The 25,641-nt window shown below is 42.9% G+C and overlaps 1 protein-coding gene across 1 annotated transcript in view; it reads right to left on the reverse strand.

Moving 5' to 3' along the window:
- Positions 1-25,641, reverse strand: part of Abca13 (ATP binding cassette subfamily A member 13) — a 436,683-nt gene that overhangs the window by 294,281 nt on the left and 116,761 nt on the right. The window contains exons 22-27 of the mRNA XM_028891010.2: positions 25,554-25,633; positions 24,572-24,693; positions 18,383-18,577; positions 15,007-15,171; positions 13,440-13,617; positions 11,572-11,711 (exon numbers count right to left, since the gene is read on the reverse strand). Coding sequence (XP_028746843.1) covers positions 11,572-11,711; positions 13,440-13,617; positions 15,007-15,171; positions 18,383-18,577; positions 24,572-24,693; positions 25,554-25,633 — 880 coding nt within the window. The remainder of the gene's footprint in view (positions 1-11,571; positions 11,712-13,439; positions 13,618-15,006; positions 15,172-18,382; positions 18,578-24,571; positions 24,694-25,553; positions 25,634-25,641) is intronic.

Genomic DNA, 25,641 nt, shown 5'->3' on the forward strand with positions numbered 1-25,641 from the left:
TCATCTGCTATGAAATTCTTGTGCACCCATATACTACTAGGCCATTTGGCCAACAGTTTAGCTTCTCAGACCTACTGCTGATCCACTAGGTAATACCCCTGCATGGCCTAGGAGACAAGTGGGCAATAGATGCATAGCTTTGGTTCTTGTGTAAATGAAGCTCAGACTGCCCTTCCCCAGACAGGGAAAACAGCATTTCAGAACAACTGACTCAGAACAAAGGAGGTTTTTGCATATCCAGGTGGAGTGAAGGATGGGGCAGGATTGTTGGGCATAGCAGAGTCCAGTGGCCAGGAGATAAAGGACAAGGCAGTTTCTGAAGGTGGTAGACAGAGCTGCATGGTCAGGGAGAAGAGAAGAAGGCAGAGTTTCTCAGAGCCAGGGGTAAGGAGCAAGGAAGGAAAGATGGTGAATGAAGGAACAGAGGATGAAGATGAGGTCAAAAGCATAGGAGCTTAGTTAGGACTATGAAAAGATAGAAAAAGTAGGTACAGAGAGGAGCTGAATGTGAGGATGGAACCAAAGCTGTCTAGATAGAATTTTGACACAGACAAATAAAGTAAATGGATGAAAGAGCATGCTGTATGTAGATGCTTTTCCCTCCGATAACCCCACGCCAGATGTAGTGTCTTCCCTAGGACCCTGGGGGGAGGGATTTTCTCAGGGCAGGCCCTTGGGAAAATTCCATTAAGAGAGAATAGCAGAAAAATGTAGACAGAAATCAGGTAAGAAAGGAGCTAAGTAAGAGAGCAGAATAGAAGCTGTGTAGAGAGAGAACTGACTCAGAAGAATAAAGTGTATGGACTAAAGAGTTTCATGTACATAGATAAATTTGATATTGTCTAAGATTAGATTATCAGTTGGTTGTAGATTTTTTTCACAGACCCTGGGAAAAGGTTATTGAAGGGCTGGACCCTAACAGTCTTTGTTAAAGAAGCTGTAGGAAGTCCTCATCCACAAAACACATGTTAGTTGTATTGATGGTAAATATTTGAAACCAGTGACCAATTCCCCTATCACCAAGAGCATGGCCTTCAAATGTTATGAGTTAAAAATAGATATATAATAATAATAAAACAGTGACCAGAAAAAATGCTTGGTTAGAAAAACCCTTGCCTCACAAGCATAAGGACCTGAGTTTTGATCCCCAGAACCCGTGTCAACAGATGGGTATGGGGACATGCACCTGAAATCCCAGCACTTTTTGGAGCAGAGACACGAGTATCACTGGGGCATGTTTGTCAGTCAGAGTAGCCAAATCAATAAGCTCCAGGTGCAGTGAGACCCTGGCACAAACGTGAGTTTGGTTGCAGGACATAGAGAAATCAATCTCTAACAAGAAACATCAACCCTGCTGCTAGGTTTCCATGTCAAAAGTTCCTATACAGGCTGCTGGGGGATCAAATATATCAATACCCCCATGTGCATGTTGTAATCCCAACCTGCCAGGCAAAATTTGCCCACTGCTGCAATACTGGCATTGCGATTATGGAGTTAACCAAATGATTTCTGATGAGATTTGAGGCCCACTCCACAGGAAGGAGTTCATGTCTGGTTACAGTAAATCTGGTCCAAAGCCCATGGACATGAAGGTGATAGGCACTATTGTTATTTTGCTAAATGTCCATGCCATGAAATTGGCTTCTAAATGTTCGTGTTTATACAGAGATCTGAGGTACTCACAGCCTTGGTCAGTGAAGCTCCTCAGGGTAGTTACTATAAAGTCATATCTGGTAAAAGTGCTGAGAATGTCTCTGAGTGCTCATCCCTAAATGGAATGATATCAATACCCTGCCCTCCCCCAAGGCACAGGAAATATCCTAGGAGAGAGAGTGGAGGATGTAAGAGCTGGAGGATGGGAAGGAGTGCTCTGAAGTGCTGTCTACTGGACAGAACAGAGCTGTTGCACACACGAATTCAGAGCAGCAGCAGGCAGCTTAGCAGAGCAGTTGTCTGTGTAAGATTGAGTCAGCCAAAACTCTATCAAAGATGAGTGAGGTGTTCATAAGGCCCCACCACTGACTTAGGAAGCATTGGCAGTTGGTGATGTCTAGAGGAGAAATAGTCATTCTTCTTTGGGATCATAGACACCGGTAGGTTGCCCACGCTCCAGTATGGCCCCATATTTGTGATGGCTGGACATGATTTTTTTCAGTTCAACAATGAAGAAAAATTCTGTGTTCCACAGCAACTGTGCTTAAAATTAAACTTCAACCTTTCTCCAGGATGTCAATCTGTAGTCTGACCCTCTCTTGTGAGGCAGAATGGCAGGAAGCCACAGCTTCTAGTGAGCCTGGGACCATGAGGATAAAAAGGCAGTATACTAAGGATAAAAAAGTGCTGCTAGCCAGGTGGTGGCGGCGGCGGCGGCGGCAGGGGCGGCGGCGGCGGCGGCGGCGGCGGCGGCGGCGGCGGCGGCGGCGGCGCACGCCTTTAATCCCAGCACTCGGGAGGCAGAGGCGGGCAGATCTCTGTGAATTCGAGGCCAGCCTGGTCTACAGAGTGAGATCCAGGAAAGGCACCAAAGCTACACAGAGAAACCCTGTCTTGAAAAAAAAAAAATTGGGGGGGGGGGGAGGAGAAAGAAAGAAAAATCACATGCTAAGATGTAGCATCCATTAACCCAAGTGAAATAACAGCGTGTTACAAATTTTATGTACACTCTTACAGTCATAATACAGAGAATAAATATTGGAGGGTAGGATGTCCTAAGCAGAAATGAGCTTCCAACAGGACTCAGAGTGGTACAATATCAATACTAGTGTAGTGTGCCCTGGATGTAAGTTATAACTCACATAACCACCACTGAGGACACTGTACAAAGCAGTACACCCAAAAAACAGGATAAATAGATTCTTTTCCAAGAATACAACCCTAAAATCAATGTTTTTAAGACAGAAAATTCTACAAAAGGTTAAATAAGCTATGGGAATGCAAGAAAAAAGAAACAACAACAACAAAAAAACATGACAGCCAAACACAAGAAATAATTTAGCTGTCACTCAAGAAGTTAATCAACAGTGTTTAAAGGAAACAAAGAACAGCACCAACAGAAGGCTGTGGCCCATATGTTACCAGGGAATATTAGTAATAAAAAGAGTGAATTACTACACATAAAATTTTAGGGAATTGTGCTAAATAAAAATAAGTCAATCCCTGGCACTTACATACTACATTATTGTATCTCTTTAACAATTTAGAAGTAACAAAATGCAATACAGATCAGGGGTCTTCAGTCTAAGGGCTTGGAGAAGAGTAGGTTGGACACGATATGGATAGGTATAAAAGGACAATACCAGAGACCCTGCAGTGATGGGCTCACTATATTTCTGACCTGAGGTAGCTACATGAACTTACACAGTGATGACTCCCCAAACTAAGTACTCATAGGTAGAAACACACACGTAGAAGGGAAACTGGGAGAACTTGGGAAAATAGTGAATCCCAGCAGTGTCAGGATCTGGGGAATTCAGTAAAGGGGCATGGGACTCTCTTGTTACTCCTGACAGTACATGTAAACACACAGTGAGCTCAAAGACAAAGGCTGATGTTTAGAAAGATTCAGAAGCCCAAAGTCCTACTGACAGAGGACTATAACAGAAGGAGAGAGGGAGAGTGGGGAGGAAAGGGAGGAGGGAGAGAGAGAAGAAGAATAGAAAGGGAAAGGCAGGTGAGAGCTCCCTGCAAGGGAATGAAATAAGTCTACTGCTTCAGTTGAGTTGACATGGCAGCCTATTTTCTTTTGTATTTATTCTTTTAATATAGATGGGAAATTACAAGGTGACTGGGTCATAGCATAATATATCAACTGTGAGCTTAAATTTTTATTTGCTATAGCTAATATTTTCCTACTTATGTCTCCTCCTCGGTCAGCTTCTCTTACCATTCCAAGGAGATAGGAATTTTAATAATATAAAACTGGAGCTATCCATAGTAAATGAAAGTAGCTTTCTCCCTTCACTACCAAAAAAGGAGCATCCCCAAGATTCTACTCAGCCCACTCCCTACTAGCAAAAGCCAATATCTTATCCATGTTAGACAGATGGCCACATGCCTACATGGATGGAGGAAAAGATAGACAGGTGGACACATAAACAACTGATGGAACAGATCTGGAAGGGTCTATAGTAGAAAGATGTAGGAGGCTCAGCTTAAATAAAGCATTGGAGTAACCATGATTGTCAATCATGCAGGCCTATTTTCTTCAATAGAAGGAGATGACTGACGCCTGGTTGCCCAGAAGGTTGGAATAAATGTTGCCTGATAACCTGGTGATCTTTTTGCTATTCTATATAGCCAGCTTTCCTGAATCCCCCAGTATCCTGGGCATTTTTAGGCCCTTATATTGCACTTAGTCTCTCAGTGAATAGAACCCATCTTATGAAAGTGGTCCCATGTACTTTGCATCCTCTGCCAATAGAATCTATCCCTATACTTATTACAGATCCTTCCTTCTTAGGCCTTGCCCTGAGCTCTGTTTATCAGCCAATAGAACTCATTTTTATTGTAAAAGTCACAAGTATTGTGCTACTTTGCTAGGTAGTTTCTAGGTAGCTATGCCTAAAGCTTTGTTGTGATAATTGTCACATGAAAATGTAGCTGAAGGTTTCTCCAGTCCTGCCCAGGCTCACAGCTGCTCAGACCAAAATAAACACACAGAGGTTTATATTAATTACAAACTGTATAGCCTAATGCCTCAGGCTTCTTGCTAGCTAGATCTTACATCTTAAATTAACCCATTTCTAGAAATCTATACCTTGCCATGTGGCTCATGGCCTATCAGTATCTTTACATCTTGCTTCTCATGGTGGTGGCTGGCAACGTCTCCTGACTCAGCCTTCCTGTTCCCAGAATTCCCCTCTCTGCCTGTCCCACCTATACTATACTTCCCACCTGGCTACTAGCCAATCAGCATTATATTTATCAACCAAATCAGAGCAACACATTTGCAGCATACAGAGTGACATTCACAGCATGGAAACCTTTTTCCAAAATTTTACTGTGCTTAAATGTATAAGGAAAATAAACCATAGGATGAAACTCTGCAAGTTTTGACCCAGTGCCTACAAAAACAGTGTTGAACCAAGTTTCATTCTTCCCTTCTCATGGGCCAATTCCCTGCAGGCTGTGAGGCTTGCGGGGTCCCTGACAGGAGGAAAGTCAGTAGTCCCACCAACAAAACAGGCCTGGACTTTGACCTTCCCAGACAGAGGGTATGACTTGACATGCTTTCTTCAATGGGGACCAGATGACCAGATAACTCTGAGAAGGTTGTTGATTCCAAAGTCATGAGTTTGAGTCCTGGTTCAGCTACTAACTGGTAAAAAAATATTGAGCCAATCCTCTATCTGATGGAGGTGGCTTATTTGTATAGTGGACAGAACAGTAAATCCATCTCTCACAGTGGTTTGCACAGCTGTTGATTAGTTGGTTTTATGCTCCCATTTTATAGCCATGAACATTGACTAGCAGAGTTGGATCTAAAGGTAAAATGATGGACGTCCACATACATCTAAGATCTACAAAGGAGCACTGTCAAATCATCTCAAATGGCTTGTGTATTTTCTAGTCTCACAGAATAATCACATCTTTAGACCTTCAGGCTTCCTTTGAGACCAGATGCTTTACAGGGGTTCGTGTCCAACAAGTCTATTCATAAAATGCAATTACTTTTACCCTGAGCAACACTGCTGAGTTTCAATAAATGACTCCATGTTGGACATTTTCACCCACCTGAATGAAACCCAGCTCCAGGCTGAACCATTTAAGACTTGCTTTCAAATCACTGGTGAGATGCCCACAAGCAGAAACCAGATTCCTATGAATTTCATTCCCTCCACAGGGCTCCCAGGGGGACAACCTCAACCTGCCTAGGAATCTCATAAGTTTCCTTCAAACACTGTTCTGAACATGTGAACAGTCCCTGCAGTACCTGCTGGATCTACCCAGTCCTGAGTAATGTCTGCTCTCTGACATATTCCAACTTTCATAAGGATCCAAGCCAAGCATTTCATATCTACTCATCATTTATTTGCTGAGCTTCATAACTACTAAATGTTAAGAACAGCAATGACCTCTGTTTACCTTTAACCTATGTAATTCATCCTCTTCCTCCAAGTGATATGTTTCTAAAGACAGCTAGGGTTCTAAGGATAAGTGGAAGGTCACATCTAATGTTACACAAACCTATACAAAATGCAGTCTATATCCTTAAATAACCAATACTCCAACTGGTGAAGTGTAGATTGCATGTACAGGATCCTTACTGTTTGATGCCTAGCATCAAAGATATGGTCAATAGAAAGAACCCTAGGAGGGCAGACCTCAAACTTCACTTTGAGTCATGGATTTTCATTTAATAGCCAGTACTCTTGGAAATGTAGACCTCCCTAACCTTTACTATTTTGAATTAATAAAATGAGCCAAATTTTGCTTGGTTTTTGTGAGACATAGGCAAGAAAGCATTTGGGAGTATCCATCCTCATGCTCAAATCTTTTAAAAATAAGTACTCAGTGAACCGTAATTTTACATCTGAGACAATAAAATGATTCATGCTAGAATTCCATAAGTATGAGAACTATAACACGCTCCATTTGCCATTCTCTCTCATTCTCATACGATTGGTAGGAAGATGAGATGGAAGATCAGCTTCTCCCCATCACAGACTGATATCCCAACTCCAAAGCTTGAAGCTAATCTGTGCACAGGAAACCACATCCTCATCGGCTGTCTCTTGGACTGCTCTCCACCCTATCACCAGTTACACTGAAAGCAGAAACTGAAATGCATTTGCATATGAATGAACCAAAGGCTGAGGGGCCCCCAACTGGATCAGGCCCTCTGAATAGGTGAGACAGTTGATTGGCTTGATCTGTTTGGGAGGCATCTAGGCAGTGGGTGGGACCGGGTCCTGTGCTCATTGCATGAGTTGGCTGTTTGAAACCTGGGGCTTATGCAGGGACACTTGGCTCGGTCTGGGAGGAGAGGACTGGACCTGCCTGGACTGAGTCTACCAGGATGATCTCAGTCCTCGAGGAGGCTTTGCCCTGGAAGAGGTGGAAATGGGGGATGGGCTGGGGGAAGGCGAGGGGCCAAGAAAGGGGAGAACAAGCGAATCCGTGGCTGATATGTAGAACTGAATGGTATTGTAAAATAAAATAAAAGGAAAAAAAAAAAAGAAAACATTGAAACGTAGCAGACAAGTATTGGATAAAACACTGACCATTAAATCAAACAGAGCTGAGTTGGAGTGCCGCCTCTACTCCCTGATGAGAGACCTTGACAAAGTTAACCCTAAAACTCAGCTTCTTCATCTTGGAACTGAAAATCACAACTGCTGGTCCCAGTTGTAGACCTGAGGCCCAGACAAGGGTCCCTGCCAGTGAGGGCTCTTGGAAGGAGAGATGGTTAAACCTTCATCTCTTCTTCCATTTCTGTTCAAATTTGTACCGATGAGCATTATAGGAACTCAAGAGTCTCATTTCTTTAAAGAAGCAACTTATAACTGACTGTGCCAGTCATCAAGTTAGCATCTTTTTTTTTTTATTATTAAGAAATTTTCTATTCATTTTACATACCAACCACAGATTCTCCTCCTTCCTCTTCCCATCCCCTGCCTTCCCCCCCACCCCCCCCCTACTCCCACCTCCTCCAAGTCAAGGCCTCCCATGGTACCTCAGCAGAGCCTGGACCATTCAATTGATGCAGGCCCAAGCCCCTACCCCCAGCACCAAGGCTACGCAAAGTGTCATGCCTTAGGCACTAGGCCAAGTTAGCATCTTGATGACTCTCAATTTACTCTATTGCTCGCTTTCTCAGTGATGAGGATGGACACTGTAATCTTTCTCCTTTGGCCATTGGCACGGTGTTAGTTAAACTTGCATACTTCTGTTATTTCAGAGTGCGGATGCTCAGGCACCTCACTGGATTTTTCTGCCATCCAGCTGTGCTCCCTCCAATGCAGTTTGGAACTCAAGTCGAACAAGAGGGGCTACTTCCACAAAGGTGTGTTCTGTTCCAGCCCACCCTAAGGATAGGTGCTTCTCCGAGTGTTTGCCATTACTGCATTCTCCAGTGTTCCCTTTTCTCACTGACCAATCCCCTCTTATGCCTATGATTTTATAGTAGTAATAATCCATATTAAACTTGGCCTGCTTTTGTACCCTCTTCATCTCTTTCTATTACCCTGGATAATAACAAAATTGACACTGTGCTCAGAAAATGGTAATAACTGAGAAGAAAAGGTAACAAAATTCACTACGTCAAGACCACTAAAGTATACTTAGAAGATAAAGTTTTTAACTCACTTTAATCATTTTAGAAGGTGACAAGGGTGCAAAGCCACAGGAATCAGATGGGGTAGGTTGATGTAGGACACTGATCCTTTGAAGTCTTTCATAAGGTAGGGCTCTGCATTATAGTCATAAAGTGACCACAGTCACCAGATGGGTCCAGTAGTCAGGGATCCATATGGTTTTCATTCTTTGGCTCATGTTCCCAGCACAGATCCTAATATAGAAAGTTCCTGGGCTGCAAGGAGAGCTGGAAATGGGCCATCACCCATCAGCCCCCTTGTTCTCTGCTACAAGCTGTCCTTGGTCTGCAGAAATCTGCTCAGTCACAGACCAGCAGGCCCACAGAAATAGGCAGATCTACTATCTGCTTCTGTGACCTCAGAGTAAATGACTGTCAGAATGAAAAAGACGTTTTTGGTTCTCTGGCCCAGGAGGTCTTTTGTGACCAAAGAGAAGAGAACACTTGGCTCAATTCTAGGGAAACATTTTAATTAAGAAATCAGTCTGAGCAGCACTGCCTCCTCCTCCTCCAGCTGGCCTTGAAACAAAAACCATCATATTTCAGTGCAATCTACTAATTATGCACAGGTTCCCACTTTCCCCCTTTGCACCCTGACAGTTCTGCTGAAGACATGGGGAAATGTGACTGTGCCCTGTCCTGACTTGGTCAAAGGATTTGAGTGATACATGTGCTGGGCATCTAGGTCTCATTTTTCAGATGGTGGGAAAGAGTCCTCTTAAACAGTGAGCCTGGGGCCACACATAGTTTGGCAAATGAGTGCTTAAACCTTTCCTAATAGGCACATATTTCCTGGCTAAGACATTATGATTCTTGGTGTCAACCTCAGACTCATGAGTTGAACAATAGAAAATTACCCATTTGCATTAATATTTTTTTCCTATAAAAGTTATATTTTCCTATGTTCCTGCCTAATAGGAAATAAGAAATAACTAAGACTAAGCAGCACCCCACAGGTGTTCATCAGTGGCCAGGATCCACTCTGAACACTGTCATCCTCAGACATGCTGTGCATATAGCTTAGAATGCACTGATATGAACTAAATGATACAGATCAATCAAAAGACATAGCTAGCGCAAGGTGTGTGGGACTGCTGCAGCCAGAACATGGCCTACTGTTTTACAGTAAAGCATTTCCACAAGTAGAAGACACTCTAAAATAATTGTTTATCAGTATCAAGTATAGTACACTGTACATAATTCTCTGTGCTCTGTTTTATACAATGCACCAGCATCATCACAAACACATGAGTAATGCATTGTGCAATGGCTTGATGACAGCTATGTCGCCAAAGGGCAATAGGAATTTTTCAGCTCCATTATAACCGTAGAAGACCACCACCAATTGCATGATCCATCACTGGCTGAAATACAGTGATGGGAAGAATGGCTTCCATTTACAGCTCTGATCACTCGAGCAGCATAGACGGCATTGCAGTAAGTATCTCTCTTCTGTGTGAGACATACATCTGTGTGTTTAAATACCAGAACCAATTTTCATAAAACTAAATGCCCATGGTTGACTGCAAGAATAATTCATCCAAGGGACAATGGCATTAAGTCAGCTTTATGAGTGCAAATGTAAGACAGTGCACGGTCTCCAGTGACATTAACTAGACCGAACAAGACAGAGTACAGTCTGCAGTCATGTAAACAAGCAGAGCAGACATCCACTTTTATTACTACCTCTAAAAACCAACCAGGAGCCAAGCAAGAACCATTGAGATCTTGCCTGGTTCTTCTGAAACCCTTATTCTCAGAACATTGATGTCAGGTGTGTCCCCTCCACAACCCTATGTCCAGGGGTCTGGGCCTCTGCATCACTGGCTGCATTTCACATTCATTTCCTCAGCAGTTTGCCTTCTCTTCCACACTTCTGAAGAGGATGCATCATTGAAAAACACAACACCATAGGTAATATGATATAAATATGTTAAGAATGGCATTAACATATAGCACTATAAAAATCCATAGCCTCTTTTTTAATAGAGCTGAGATAGAGACATTTTCTCTAAAATTTCTAAACTACTCAAGGAGACCTTAGTAAGTTTCATACACAGAGGACGTCACCTGGCATTGGCTTGGCTCTAGTGTTGGTGTGAGCATCTCTTCCAAGTGTGATACTGGAATGACAGCCCAGCACAGAGCTTCAGATAGACAAACCAACTCCCAGAGGACATGATCAAGTCTCTAGACAGCTAGCATTCCTTTGTAGCAACTTAGGCTTTTGGCAAACATCCCTCCCAAAGGACATTTAAAAGTTAAAACCACAAGTTTATAAACACAACCAAGGGCATACTGAGGGCTGGGCAGTCACAGGGCTACGTGCCAGGTGCCCGGGAGACTTGCTGTGATGTGCCACAGCACTCACAAGAGGACAAAACCTACTTCTCTTGAAAGTGCACTGAAACAAAAATAACTCACTGATCCTATGACCACACAGCACTTTTAAGTTACTACTAGTATTTGAAGCTTGGAGTTTGTCATTCATGGAGCAGGATTTTCTGTATTGGAGAGTAAGATCAAATTGTTCCTGTGTCCTTGGAAAAGTGACTTTCAAGGGGCCTGCAGGCTGACAACCCACCTGGAGACAAGAAAAGACCCCCCCCCAGGAAAATACAGCACCACAGTTTAAAAAGGAACAAGATAAAGTCCCCAGGAGAACACAATTTTTAATGCAAATATTCATAGGAGGTCTTCTAGTAACTAGATATGAGAGAAGCTAAGCAATATATTAAAAGGTAAGTGAGCAAAACTACACAATACAGGAACTCCTCGGGGATTCTTGTGGCCTTTTCATCTCACCTTACACTCCACTGAGTCACATAAAACCTCATGGTCTATTTGAAAAACATCACCACCAAAATAATTTAGGAGGTCACTTTGCATCTGCACCCCTGGACTCTCTCTTCAGTATCAGATGCATCAAGTAAGATGGATTAAATCTATTACCAATATTTTGTTCTGGAACTGTGTCCCCTTACCTGACCTGAAACTGTCCTATTTGTAATTGTCCTCAAATTTTGATATTAAAGTGAGTTCACTGCATTCATGATTCGAAGTAACCCTTCCGAGCATCCTCTAAGCAAAGCGTTCAGCAACTCCACAGTTAGCAAGAGTGACAGGGTAATGTTGGGACAGAATGAACTGGAATCAACATAAGAAAATGGTATGCAACGCAACACATTTAAAAATTCATTATATGTGTAAAGATTCCTTCCTGATACAGTGTGTTGTATGGCCTATAAGAATCTTACCTTTTGAATGACCTCATTGATCGCTGGAGAGCTTGGTGTATACAGTATTTTTCCATGTAATACAGGTTTTAGGAAAGACCATACCAGTGCACCATTTGGAGACTGTAGAATTTCCTGATAAAGCTTCAGACAAAATGGTGCTGTCACAATAAAAGAGGGAGGCAAGTATTAGGTGATCTAGGTTGATACAAAATATCCACTTAATGTTGGAACTGACATACACATCTACCTATGTTTTAATTCTCAATGAAATGACTCGGATATATTTTCATGACATAACTCTGAACTGGAGTAAGCCAGCAATATTTTCACATTCCTGACTTAGCAGTCCCTGTCCCCTAGAACATCAAGATATCACCTTCCAGATGTTGTCTGTCATAGAGATGACACAGACACTTTACAGTGAGATTGGGGATTATTTTTTAACATGGTTTTAATCAAGAAAAAAATCTTACTTCAATAATCACAATATTCAGAATAGAAAGACCTTTTTTAAATGCAGTCACCTTGACAAGTTGCTCCTGGATTCTCTGATATTCCATACAAGACTATCACAATACTTTTAGTACATTAAATTTTATGATGTTGACTCAAACAATTCCTGATGGTGACTCTTATTGTGAAGCTAATTGATTTCAATAACAAGTCTATGTAAGTTGTCTAAATCCATAGGTAATTCATCACTGTAATGATTAGTAATTAAGTATAACATTTATAAATAATTATAATTACATGAGTATAACCAGTTCTTGTACCCAAAAAGTGAACCTTGACAGGGAAATGTTATCTTGCCATGATTCACATGGGTATGAGAAGTACTATTTTGATCATTGTGTTAATTTCATCTTTCCAAAATCTCATGAACAGAAAAAAATCCTTTTATCACAAATATAATGAAATTGATAAGAAAAAATACCCCTCTAAAATATAAGTTAACCATATACCTACATGCTAATCCTTGAAGCATTGATTAGAGAGGCTATTCTTTGTTTAACAACTTGCTCTTTAAATTATAAGCTTAATTAAGATGGAAATAGTTCTTATCTTAGGAGTAATTGTAGTATGCATAGTACAAGAAACTTGATCCCAAGAATCATCTGTGATTGTGAGCTGAGCAAACTTGGGTAAGTAATTTAGTAATCTCTGAGCTTCTGACATGACCTCTAGAAAATAAAGCTGGTGGTGCTGTCTAATGGTTTCTGTGACAACCATTTAGAAAAAAAAATGCAGAAAAGGATCAACAAAGATTGGTCCTCAGTGTTAATCAACTGACTGGGGAGATGAATGGATGAGATGATGGATGGGTGGATGCATGGATGGATGGATGGATGGATGGATGGATGGATGGATGGATGGATGGATGAATTAGAGTGTATATGGACGAAAGAGAGATAACCAGTTCAAATTCCCAAATGAAAAACTAAGAGAAAGGAATATTAAAGAAAGAAGAAATAAAATTATTAAAATTAAATAACCCTAATATATGTCTTCACTATCAAATTGCCCAAACATTTGAGGGCTATACAAATTATTCGTCAGCTATGGGATACACTGGCTTACTGCCAAATGATCCCTAATGCTGTCATCAACATTGCTTATCCTAGGGTACCAAAGAGACTAGGGTTTCAGGTGGGTCAGATATTTTAGACTCAGTTTCTTGGAGATACAGGATTGGCCTGTGACCATGGACCCTGGGAAAGTCTACAGGGAACTGCCATGCCGGCACTCAGTGATGGGTGAAAATGAAGGAGAAAACTCAGGGCCAGCATGTGCCCCAGAGGTCAGCCCAGAAAGAACACTTTTACCAAGCAGGCCCAGTTATTACCGTCCAAGCCAGCCTACATAAGCACACGTGGCTCTTGTCTTACTTGAGTCATGGGGAATGTTGAACTTCTCTTTGTCATCCTCCAAGAGTTCGTCAACTCTGGGTAAATTAACAAACATGTTGGAGTTGCTGAGGAAAGACTGCTGGTCCTTACAGAGAAGCTTCATCACAGACTGGAAAGAGGCAAAAGATGAACTTCTGGTTTGGTCTTTCTGTGACACCTGAGCATAAGGAAAGCAATTACAAGTGATTTTAAACTGTTTTTTCAGACTTCTGGAAGCGTAGTTCTGTCTTTGACAGTATATACAAGTGAAAGAATCGACTCTGCTTAAATCTGATCTGTTCTTGGGAAACCACTGAAATCACTACAGTGATTTTTTTTTTCTGGTAAATGTATTTTGTAGAAGAAGAAAATCACACACACACACACACACACACACACACACACACTTTCATACACACTCACACACATTCAGACACATTCAAGACACACTCAAACACACTCACACCCACATTCAATACTCACACATTCACACTTACATTCATGCATTCACAAACACATTCACATACATTTATACACACTCAAACACTCACATTCACACAAATACATGCTCACACTCACACATTTGCATACTCACACATTCACATTTAAATTCACATACATTTACATACACTAAAATACTCACATTCACACAAACACGTTCATGCATGCACACTCAAAATCACATACACTCAAACACACTCACATTCACACACATTCATGCATGCATGCATTCTCTCACACTCAGATTCACACACACTCACATACATTTACACTTATACTCAGACATTCACATATATACTCAGATTCACACACACACATTCACACACAGTCATAAGTTCTCACATTCACACACCTCCTTGTTTGTCCATTAATAAATTAATCCATCAAATAATATCACAATTTCAAATAAACTTATAGTCTTAGCATGTGTTCACACTACTAAATTAATACTGATTCTTGACAGCTTCCCAAACTAGCCATCAACTGATGAGTACATGGACATACTGTTGGCAAGGTTTCTGGGTACATCATTATCTGGCCCCTCCTGTACCTCCAACTCTGCTTACCCTGGTTGATTTCATTCCAGGCAGATGGAATTCAAGCAAAAATTAATATCAAACCACTAACCTAATTCAAGTCTATGTTTGCATTAGGAGAAAATGATCTGTAATTTGTAAGCCAATTATTTATATGTAAATAAATGTTCTAAGGTTCTTGAAAGCAATTTGCTCTCAGAATTAAGTTAAATAGGCCCTTGAAATCTCATCTATGCTAATAATTGACTTAGAAGATTTTTACTTCATAGACAAAGCCTGAACCATGTCAGCTTCCTCATTGGTGGTCATGCCAATCAATAGCACTTCTCAATTTTAGGGTAATGCCACACCCTACTATCGTGCTATTAGCTCCAGAGCCATTAAAAAGTGTCCTTGTCCATATACGCTATGGTCCTATAAAATTACAGGCTGGAAAAAAAATTACAGGCTGGAAGAGAAAAAAAGGAAAAAGAAACAAACACAAAGAAAACAAACTACAACATTTCCCATTATGTGAGGATCAAACACACCTGTTGGAAGTCTGGCATGTCTAGCAAGGCGTTGATTTTAAATGTGTGAAGAAATTCAGAGAGGTGTTCAAGGGCATGCTGGGCTCTGGCAAGGATGGAGCTGAGGCTGGAAATGACATCCAACAGGGAGTTGAGCAAGCCATTTGCTTCAGAGGGTATCAGAGTCTTACCGGGTAGCAAAAGAAAAAATGGAATAATCAATACCATTTCCACTCTCACGAGCGTCTCTTGAGCAGTGACAACTTCGTGTCTTGATTTTCTCCTCTCTTGAACTTCAAAGCCTTATTTTTTTTATATACTTTATAAAAATTCTGTGTTAGAGTAGATGTAACTGTGTTTGGCAGAGCACATTAAATTATAGCAGTATTGTTAAAATATAAACCAGCAACAAAAAGTTAGAATCCGAATCACTTTCAAACTGTTTCTTAGTGTCTTCTAAATGACTTAAGGTGGAAGTTTGAAAGGAGGCTCAAAATAAAACAGTGTTTTTATGTGACTCACGGGTATGCTCCATCCATCACAGTGCTCCTAGCACCCTGGGGTGGTGCCTGAGCAAATGGAAGCCTGGAGAGATGAAAGGCTTCCTGGAGTCTACCAGTGAGAGAAGTTCAGGGCTGCCAATTAGACCGGCAAAAGTGTCCTCTGAAACCTACGTGTGCTCAGGCCACCTGACACATTTCCCACCTTGCTCCTTGTTCTCATACCCCCTACAATGGAAACTCCAAAATTGGGGTTCTTTTCTGTCTGGATCATTCATGTGTGAAATGAAGCTAGAACAGCACCTGCAATATTAGTTATACAATTGAGTACTTTTTGGCTGACCATAATAACTTAGCAGGCAGCCCCTCTGTCCACAAGTGGGAAACATCAGAGGGATTCTCCTCCCTCTGCAAGTCATCTACATGCTGAATTTTGAGTTCCCAGACTGGGTCAAGGAGCCCAATGGTCACTGCTTTTTAATTTTGTCCTGCTTTGAGGCCAAGAGGTCACAATTTCACATTTAGCGATATGCTCTGCATGTGATGACCTACTCAGCACACTACCAAAGAAGAGACTGCGGAACAGGAGACAGGGTGAGTCTTTTGGAGGTTCCCCACTCCACTTTCTACTTAGAGCTGTCACTTAGAGGTGACCCCTTGAGGCCACTGACTTCTTGTATGAAATGACTGGGATTCCGGCATGGGTGATGTTGATATAGCCAAGCCTCCTTCACCAAAGGCTTCTGGGATTCACTGTCAGCAAGTGAGACAGAAGGTACCTGTGAACTGAAGTGGCTTGACTCTCAGCAGCAATGCATGCAAATGTGCATTATGGAACACCCTCCCATCTCCAAGCAATGTTACATACCAGTGACCTCTCGTGACGTTGTGTATATGGAAGGGCCTGATAAAGGGAGCTATTGTTATTAATGATAGTGTCACATTTGCTGTGTCCTCAAAGACAGGATCAAATCTAATATCTCATTCTCAAAAGAAATCCTGGCAGGTATAAGGGCCTTTGTCCAAGCACTTATTTGGCCCTAAGAAGCATTGAGAGGTCTATGTGGGCATGTGGGAGCAGGTACTACAATGGGTTAATTGATAGTGTGGTAGGGAATGTTAGATGAAGGGTCTATGATGAGCAAATAGAGAGCTAAACTCCCTGGCATGTCAGCTGGAAGTGTCAAGACAGCAAATCTGTAAAATATAGAAGTTATGCCTTGAAACTTTAAAGTACACTTAAAAATTAGTATTTGTTCCTGGAGACACATGGTTATGAGAGTGAGAGTGTGGGGAGGTAAATGAACATTTGTCAGAGGTTTCCTAGAGCAACAGAACTGGAAAAGACCACAAATGACCAGAAAAGCAAATCTACTCTTTTCTGGCCCAAGACTGTTCTCTTACGTGTGGAACACCAGCAGCCACCTTGCCCTGCTGCCGATCAGGACCTTTCTGATGGCCTGTGTGCCACATCCTCAGGAGAAAACGTAGAACTCCTAGAAAGCTGTGGGCAAGGGCAGGGAGAGAGGGTGCTGGGGATCTCAATGAAAGTTCATGCGTGGAGATAAGGAAGACCTTCCAGAAAGGGTGGCTGAGACTAGGAAGCAAGACTTGGAACTGGTGCTGGGTGGGGGCTGAGATAGCTTCCCGCATGTACACATGTACGTCTTCTCTGGGGATGTGACCTTCATAGTCTTTCAGCCCTTCCCTGCTTTGTAGAGAACTGCTATGGAGCAGTTAAAGGGTTGGTATACACAGGGATACAGGGATGTTGTATTGCCCACCCCTCTACACTTTCCCACAGCTGCCCTGGTAGAACTGGATGCATCTAGACAGACAGGGCAGACACCACAGATCCAGGCAACAAAGAAAGTGAGGGCCACAACATGGTAGGCACATCTGCCTTAGCATCTTAGGCATGAACTAGGCTCAACCCTGCTTCCTTGAATACATAGGATGCTGTCTCTTGAGCAGAAAAAATTGACTAGAGGGCTTCATGACATTTCTTGCTACCATGTTGTGCCCAATGCTTCAATGGTCCTGACCTCATGGACACACTACAAGGTCTTCTAGACTTCCATTTATTTGACAAGATCTAACCGAGATGCCATCCCCAGAATGCTCCCCTTCCCAGGTGACTGAGGCTGCCACAGAATCCCTCATTGTTGGTCCCATGCTGCAGCTAGTATAGGGGCCATGGGCCACCCATAGATTTAACCAACCTGAAGGCCAAAAAAAAAATTTTATGTATCTATAATGTATACGTACCGTTATTTTTCTTGTCAGTATTCCAAAGGGAATGCAGTATAACAGGTATTTACATAGCATTTATCAGCTCTTGAGTATTACACCTGATGTAGAGAAGTTAAAGTATATAGGAAATGTGCTAGTTGGTTTTTGTCAACTTGGCACAAACCTAGACATATCTGGGAAGAGGAACCAAAATTGAAAAACAATGCCTCCATCAGACTGGCATGTAGGCAAGCTTGGAAGCATTTTTCTTAAGTAGTGATTGACTTGTGAGGGCCCACCTTACTGTGAGCAGTACTACTTTTGGGCTAGTAGTCCTGGGTACTCTAAGTAAAGCAGGCTGAGCAAGCCACAGGGAACAAGCCAATGAGCAGCACTCCTCCATGGGTTCTCCTTCAGTTCCTGCCTTGAGTTCCTTCAATAATGGATTGTGTCATGAAAGTGTAAGGTGACATAAACCCTTTCGTCCCTAAGTTGCTTCTGGTCATGGCACTGACCACAGCGATAGAAACCTAACTAAGATATAAGGCACCAAGCACCCTTGGCTTTGAGGTCTGAGGAAGCAGTCAGTGTGTGGTCAGCACAGTCATAGGAGCAGCCTCCCTGCAGTGACACCACCACCCCCACCCCGAGGGTTTGGTCCTTACTTTGTAAATGAAGTTCCTCAGGTTCAGGTTCTGGCCCATCACCACAAGCAGAGAGAACACTTGAGATCCAGGCAGGCTGCAGAGCTCCCTTGTAGCAAACCAGGATTTCTCACTCTCGGGAAATGTCAGCAGGAGATGAAGAATTTCGTCATCACACTTTCCAGACAAAGCTACAGTGAGGACACTGGAGAGAAGCTGTTGTGAAGCATTGCGGATCAGACAGAAGCAAGGGCAGCACAATATGTGCTTCAGCCCCTTCTCCCCCCTCCCCAGACCCCACCTTCCCAAGAAAAACAAACACCTGGATCAGACAGAAGCAAGACCAGCACAGTATGTGCTTCAGGCCCCCTGCCCCGCCCCCAGACCCTACTTTCCCACAAAAAGCAAACACCTGGAAACTGTGTGCTGAAGACTCAACTCATAGACACAGTGCTTCTGTTAGCTTTCCATCATCGTGACAAAATGCCCCAGGTAAACACCCATAAGGAAGAAAGGTTTATTTTGTTTCATCGTTACAGAGGTCTTGCTTCATAGTCTACCAATCCTGCTGAAAGCACATCTTGGTGGGATGCACACAGGGGGAGCCAAGCTGCCCACCTCAGAGTGGCCAGGAAACAAAGAGAAAGAAAGCAAGGCTCAGGCCCCCAAGGTCCCTTTATGAAGGTCGAAGTCCTTATGAACTAACTTCTTCCAACTGGAGCCACTTCCTGAAGGGACCAAACATTTACACCGTGGGCCTTTGGGGGATAACCTGGAACCAGACCACGGTGGAGCCTAACTGTTTTGTTTTCAGCATTTTGAATGGAAGTGGTTTTGAAACTGCAAGTCATTCTCTGCCTGTGCAGCTTCCCTCTGCTGGAGCCCTGGCAGCGCTGGGGTGGAACATTTCAGCCCTCTCTCGGTAGAGCTCCGTGGAGCACACGCCATCGTGGAGCACACGCCATCGATGTCATGCCCCTGAGGTTGCCTGTTCCAAAGCACTCGGGGCTTGTCAGCTGACGCTGTTTTACCCCTCTCTGCTTTCTGTTTGCCGGATCTCTCACTCTTTACTGTTAATGTGGAGGAAACTCGTCTTTTTTAAATCAATTTTTGCCTCTCTTTACTTCTAGATTTAAAAGGGGAATTCCAAGCTTTTCATAGTTTCCTTAAAAAAATAAAAGCTCATAAACTCGGAAGGAGGCACTGAAAATGGGAATGTATCTGTTTATACTCCATTGGTATTCCATGACACATTCAAGGACTCAGGGGCCCCCTCACGGAGGTTCATCTTTCAGTTACTGACATGTAACAAAATTGCACAGAAAATAAAACACAAGCAACTGGACCCCCTGTTGCATGTTTATAGCTACCATGGGTGTGACTGCTGTGAAATCCTCAAGCTGACACCGATTGTGGAAACCCTAGTGATTAGAGATAGCATCAAACCAGAAGCCTTGCAGTCAGAGAGGGCTCGCTGGGTGCTTCGATGTGCTACAAAGTCATTAAGAGACAGTACAGTGTATCAGTCAGGGATCCCCAGACACTAAAAATAAGAGAGAGACACACAGACATGTCCTTCATCTACAAACTAAGCAAAACCTGGATTTAGGAGCTCAAGAGATGGCTAGCCAGATTAAACACTTGCTGAACAAACATGAAGAATGGAGTTTAGATCCCCAGCATCCATATAAAACACAGCCATGGTACCCTACCTATAGCCCCAGGACTTGGGATCTAGAGAAAAGAAATCCCCGAAGCAAGCTAGCTAGCCAGACTAGATGAGTCAGCAAGCTATGGGTTCCAAGAGAGAGGCTGCTTCGATGTAGAAGGTAGAGAATGGTGCCACTACTACCCTCTGGCCTCCATACAGACATGGACACGCACGCATGTATGCATGCACACATCTTTATGCAAATGATAGTGGAGCAGGCACATTTCCTTACACCTGTTTCCTGGTATGCTCTGGCACTTCCCAGGGATCCCTGAGGGTGTGGCATTGGGCACTAGCCTGGCTTTCAGTGACGCATTTGCTCATCTGTTATTGGCTCCAGGCTAGGACTTTGCAGGGAAATGGGGCACATTCAAACACACCCTCATCTCCAAAGGAGCTGCTCCCAGCTCTGGGTGGGCAGGAACCCAAGCTGGTCCCATGTCAGTCCTCCCATGCTTGCTGAGAACCTGTCTCCACCACTCTGCAGTGGGTTACTCAATGGTGCCAGCTCTTAGAACTTAGGCTTATGTTTTAGAATTTGTTCAGGGTAAAACTGTTCGTCTTGAAACTGTGGCCACCTCACTTCCTAAATAAATAAGATCCCTCTGAGAGCTCCAAGATACCACCCAGAGGCAAGTGCTTGCGGTAAGGTTGTTTGACACTCCTTTGTGTGGTTTTCCATTTTTGCTGTTTATCTTTTGAAAATATTACTATGCCTGTTTTTTCTTCTTGGAAAGATGTCTGAATCAAGTAGCATAGGTGAGGAATATAAAGCTAAGGAGGCACCATTGCTCACTTAGAAACATGCCCTGTTTTCATCCAGCATGGAGCAGGCAACTCAGGCTTTGCTCAGGCCCATACCGTAGACTCTCAGTGACAAAGACAATGTGTTTCTGATGTGGTTCCTACACATCCATGTTTGACTTGGCAATCTGCAGGAAGACCAGGGACTTGGAGAGGTGTTTCCCCCGCTCTGGGCCTATAAACTCAGCCACATGGATGTTTGTTTGATTCAAACCTAGTGATGATCCTCACCAGAGGCGCTCACCATTTTCAGCAAGAGCTTGCACAGCAGGAACCATGGGTCAAGAGTGGGGCTGAGAATGTAGTTCTGCTGTGGCCCGGCTAACAAGTTTATACTCTGAGATGCAGATAAAATTTGAACAGGGTGGGAGGAGCCCTGCTCAGTCTTTCTGTGAGCAGCAAGGACACACTGATGGCAGTGCAGCCACGGTGGAACTATGAGGACAGTGACTCTGCTGATTTCGGGTTTGATGCTTTACTGGCTGATTTGATGTGTCAATATGACATAAGCTAGAGTTATCACAGAGGAAGGAGCCTCAGTTGAGGAAATGCGTCCATGAGATCCAGCTGTAAGGCATTTTCTGAATTAGTGATCAATGGAGGAAGGTCCAGCCCATGGTGGGTGATGCCATCCTTGGACTGATGGTCCCAGGCTCTATAAGAAAGCAAGCTGAGCAAGCCAGGGGAAGCAAGTGTAAGCAGTTCCCCTCCATGGCCTCTGCACCAGCTCCTGTCTCCAGCTTTCAGCCCTGCTTGTGTTCCTGCCCTGACTTCCTTCGGTGATGAACAGTGATGGGGAAGTGTAAGCCAAATAAACCATTTCCTCTCCAAATTGCTTTTTGGTCATGGTGTTTCATTATAGCAAGAGAAACACTGATTAAGACAAATGTAAAATTTAAGAAAGTAAAATTGGGCCAAATGGGGAAAACAGATCTTACATACTTTAGTAAACATCGCTTTGCTCCGGGCCTGAGCTCAGATCTGCTGGCAGATAAAGAAACAAATGCAAGAGAGGAGGGTAAGAGAATAGCAGAGGGTTATGGGATCCATCCAGGACTGAGCACCGGGTTGAAGTCGGTGGTGAAGACATTGTTTGGTGGGTCTGAAATACAAGCTCTCACTGTATGACTGGGAAGATCCTGGATTTCCACGTAAAAGCTCCAGTTTCTATGACTTCACAACAGTAGTAAGAGTATCCAATGTCTCCAAAGGTTGGTTGGGAGAACTACAAAGATAAGGCTCTGAGAAGCAGGGGATAGGAATGTGAGCACTCAGTAATGCTCCTTAGAGTACGTTTGTAATGATCAGCCAAAATGTACCTTTCATGGGATACTTCAAAAAAAGTATATGTATGAATTGGCTAGAATCATCAGTTGAAAAAGACACTGCTATTAAAGTAGCCAGGGGTATGAAGAGAAAGCGAGCTAATCAAGCCGTTCTGTATTTTCATACTCCTGACTAGAACCATCTCACAGTGGAGCGTCACTGGGCTCCCTCCCACTGGGGCAGGCTCCACTAGAGTGGTGCACTATGAAATCAGTAGAAGGGAATCAAGCCCTAGGCAGAAGGTTGGGCTAGACAGGCTTCAGGCTCCAGCACTTGTCATGAGTCTGAGATGTTGAGTTTGGATGACAAGATGCCCAGGTTCAAAAAGGAAGGCAAGGAGGAGAGAGACTGTCCATATGAACCCTGGCAAGGAAGGGAAAGCAACCAGGTATCAAGCTGTGAGCCTGTCCTTGCCTTCTTCAGCATTGGGATATCTCCAGTACTATGGCTCACAGTATTCCAGCTCCATTCCCAATGTCCCTGCTAAGGCCAGCTCCCTGTGATTGCCTGCCTCCACCATTGCATTACATGTGTATCACAGGACTTCCATTCTCTTCATTTACACAGTTAGCATTGCATGTTTAATGAGCTGGCTCCTTAGAGCAATGCCTCTGAGGTACAGCTTCAAAGAACCATGCTTGATACATGGGAAGATCTGGAGTGGCCAAAAGGAAGAGCAAAGCAAAGGTTTTTGAAACATCCCAAAGGGACCCAGCAACACAAAATGTCCCTCGTAGGCCACCAGTTACTTGGAATGAGTCCAAAATGGTGAATTTGTAAATTGAGTAATGAGACTATGGGAAAGAAACCCAGGGACCAGCAAAAGGAGACGGGGCAACAAACAAAAAGTGGCCACCAACTGATACTCTAGAAGAAAACAGAGCCCAAAGTGTCCCCTGCTAAGCAGCTGTGGGTATGTTTAGACATGTGTACACATTAAAGGGAATAGCCTCATGTGTCTGAACAACGAGAATGCATTTGTTCAGTCCCCGTCCAATTACCTATGGATCCGTCTAGTTAGGTGATCGCAGTGGTTTTTAGAGATGCAGAGAAATGTATACAGATTGAGGGTGGAGGGGGCGGTAACTGCAAAAGCATCTGTGCTGCAATTGGCACTGCATATCCACCCGCTGCCTGCACAGCCCCCTCACCATAGAACGTCAGCGACACCTGGTGGCTGCAAGCAGCCAGGCAGGAATCTTCTGCTCAAACGGAAATGGAATGTAAAGTGTATGTGTGTGCAAGACTACCGAAGTGAATTTATCAGTAACTCATCTCCGCAAGCAGCCTTGGGCTGCTGCAAAACTATTCCAGCCACTGCTCCTGATTCCCGGTAGTTGTTCCACACTGCAGTGTTCAAGCTACAGCCGTCACAATTTCCGCTGAACTTCGTTGAAGAAATGTTAGCACTGCTTTACTCTCTGTAGAGCTCCCCTCCTCCTCCATCCCCACATTTCCATGGGCAGGTTGTGTCTAATGAGATACAATTGATGGTTTTATCGAAAATAGATACTCCCTTTCTTGGGCTAAGTAACTTTGTGATACTATAGTTTGCATTTTTGGATCCCTAGCTTTTCATCTATTTCTTTCTTAATTTAGATGAACTGTTAATGAGTCTACTGACCAAGCTTGTATTTAGCCTCAATTAGTTGGAATTAACATGAAATTAAATTTGTATCAGAGCCTGAGTGATTGTCAATTGAAGCACTCATGTGTTTAAACAAAAAAGAAAAAAGAAAAGAAAAAACTATCAGCTAAAGATTCAGGTGGCATTTGCTGTGGCCACCATGATTGCCATCTGCTCCCCTCTCGGCTAATAAGCAATACCCTTACACCGTTTGGACAGGTCAAGAGGTAAGTAACACATGGAGTAAGGGTTTTAAACTACTCCTTTGTCTACTTCCTTACCCAACACTTCTCAGTCAAGCTAGGGAAGCCTGGGCCTGGCACTGCTCATCTGTTATGAGTCGTATCCATACCACATGACCAGAGCACACAGTTACTCTCCACCATGGTAGATTATATATATTTTAAGTAGCTTTGTTTGAGGATTCAAGACTTATGACATGTATGGAAACATACACAAGTTTAATGGACTTCATGCATTAGGATTAGAAATCACTAACATAAGTGGTGCCAGAAACATCATCTTTTCTGTCCCAGATGAAGACGATGTGACCAAGTCATGTCACAAGATGTTGACAGCCTTCAGCTCCCTGCTTGTTCACATGTGCCCCTCTGCTTTCAACTACTGTCATTTGTGCAGCCATGCCTTCCCAAGCTATGGAACAGGGAGGAGGAGGCAGAGAAAGGAGGTCAGGGCACCTGCAGCTGTGAGGGCTCCTTCCTGATGAAAAGCAGCCCCGTACCTTTGAATGGGAAATCTGGGCTTCTAGGATGCTGTGGATGGTCTCATCTGAGATGTGGAAGGAAGAGCGAAGGTCCTCTGTTAATTTGGTGATGTTCTTCATCAAATTCTTTATTTTTACATCTGAAGAATACACACAAGGAAAATAAATTTTCAGAATTTTTATTGACTTAAAAATATTTGATGTTGCCACCTAAATGAGAAGTTTCCCTCATGGTGTCCAGCTTATCATAGACACTAATTAAAGTTTTACTTTTCTAAGGGGATCTGAGATCACTTCTTATTTAAGTAAATAAAGAACTTCCAGTTATGTGGTATCATCTAGTCAATGGCTGACTCTGAGTCCTGTATGTTTTGAGACTTGCTTTAGAAAGAGCTCTTTCTGAATGAACAGTGACCATGTGCTACAGCGACCTCATCTTTCACTTTCTTAAATAAGAAAATTATCTCCTAAGGGCATGCGAGAGTTCTTCACACTCGTCATACTAACACTGTGTGAGTTTTAGGGGCTGTGTGGATGGTACAGAGACTCATAGGACAAAGTGTTTGCGGAAGGACAGAAGGTCAGTGAGAAATCCGGACAACACAAGATTCCTTTCTTTCTTCTACCTGACTTTTGAGACCTCAGGCCTTGGGAATTTCTTTCTGAAGCCTGAATAACTATGACTAGCCATGTTCTAAATGGTTTGGTTGTTTTTGTTTTTAGATAACATATAGTACAACTCTTGCTTTTTGTGTTTTATTTTAATATATTAGAATTAAACACTGAATTTCATTTTACTTGTTTTTTTAATTGAAATATAATCACACCATTTCTCCTTCCTTCCCTCCCTCCTAACCCTTTCCTGTCCCCACCCCCTCTCAAAATCAAGTCTTCCTCCTCTTTAACAATATAGTACAACTTCCCTTTTTTTATGTTTTATCTTAACAACATGTTGGGCTGAAACACTAAATTTAATCAAGCAAGTTTGGAAACCACATACCCTCTGTGACTGTGAAATTGCTAAGAAACATCATAACAGGAATCTTTGTCATCCAAGTCTCCTTGAGACTTTTGATCAACCTAAAGTG

The sequence above is a fragment of the Peromyscus leucopus genome, chromosome 10 (assembly GCF_004664715.2).
Source record: "Peromyscus leucopus breed LL Stock chromosome 10, UCI_PerLeu_2.1, whole genome shotgun sequence".
Lineage (NCBI taxonomy): Eukaryota > Metazoa > Chordata > Mammalia > Rodentia > Cricetidae > Peromyscus > Peromyscus leucopus.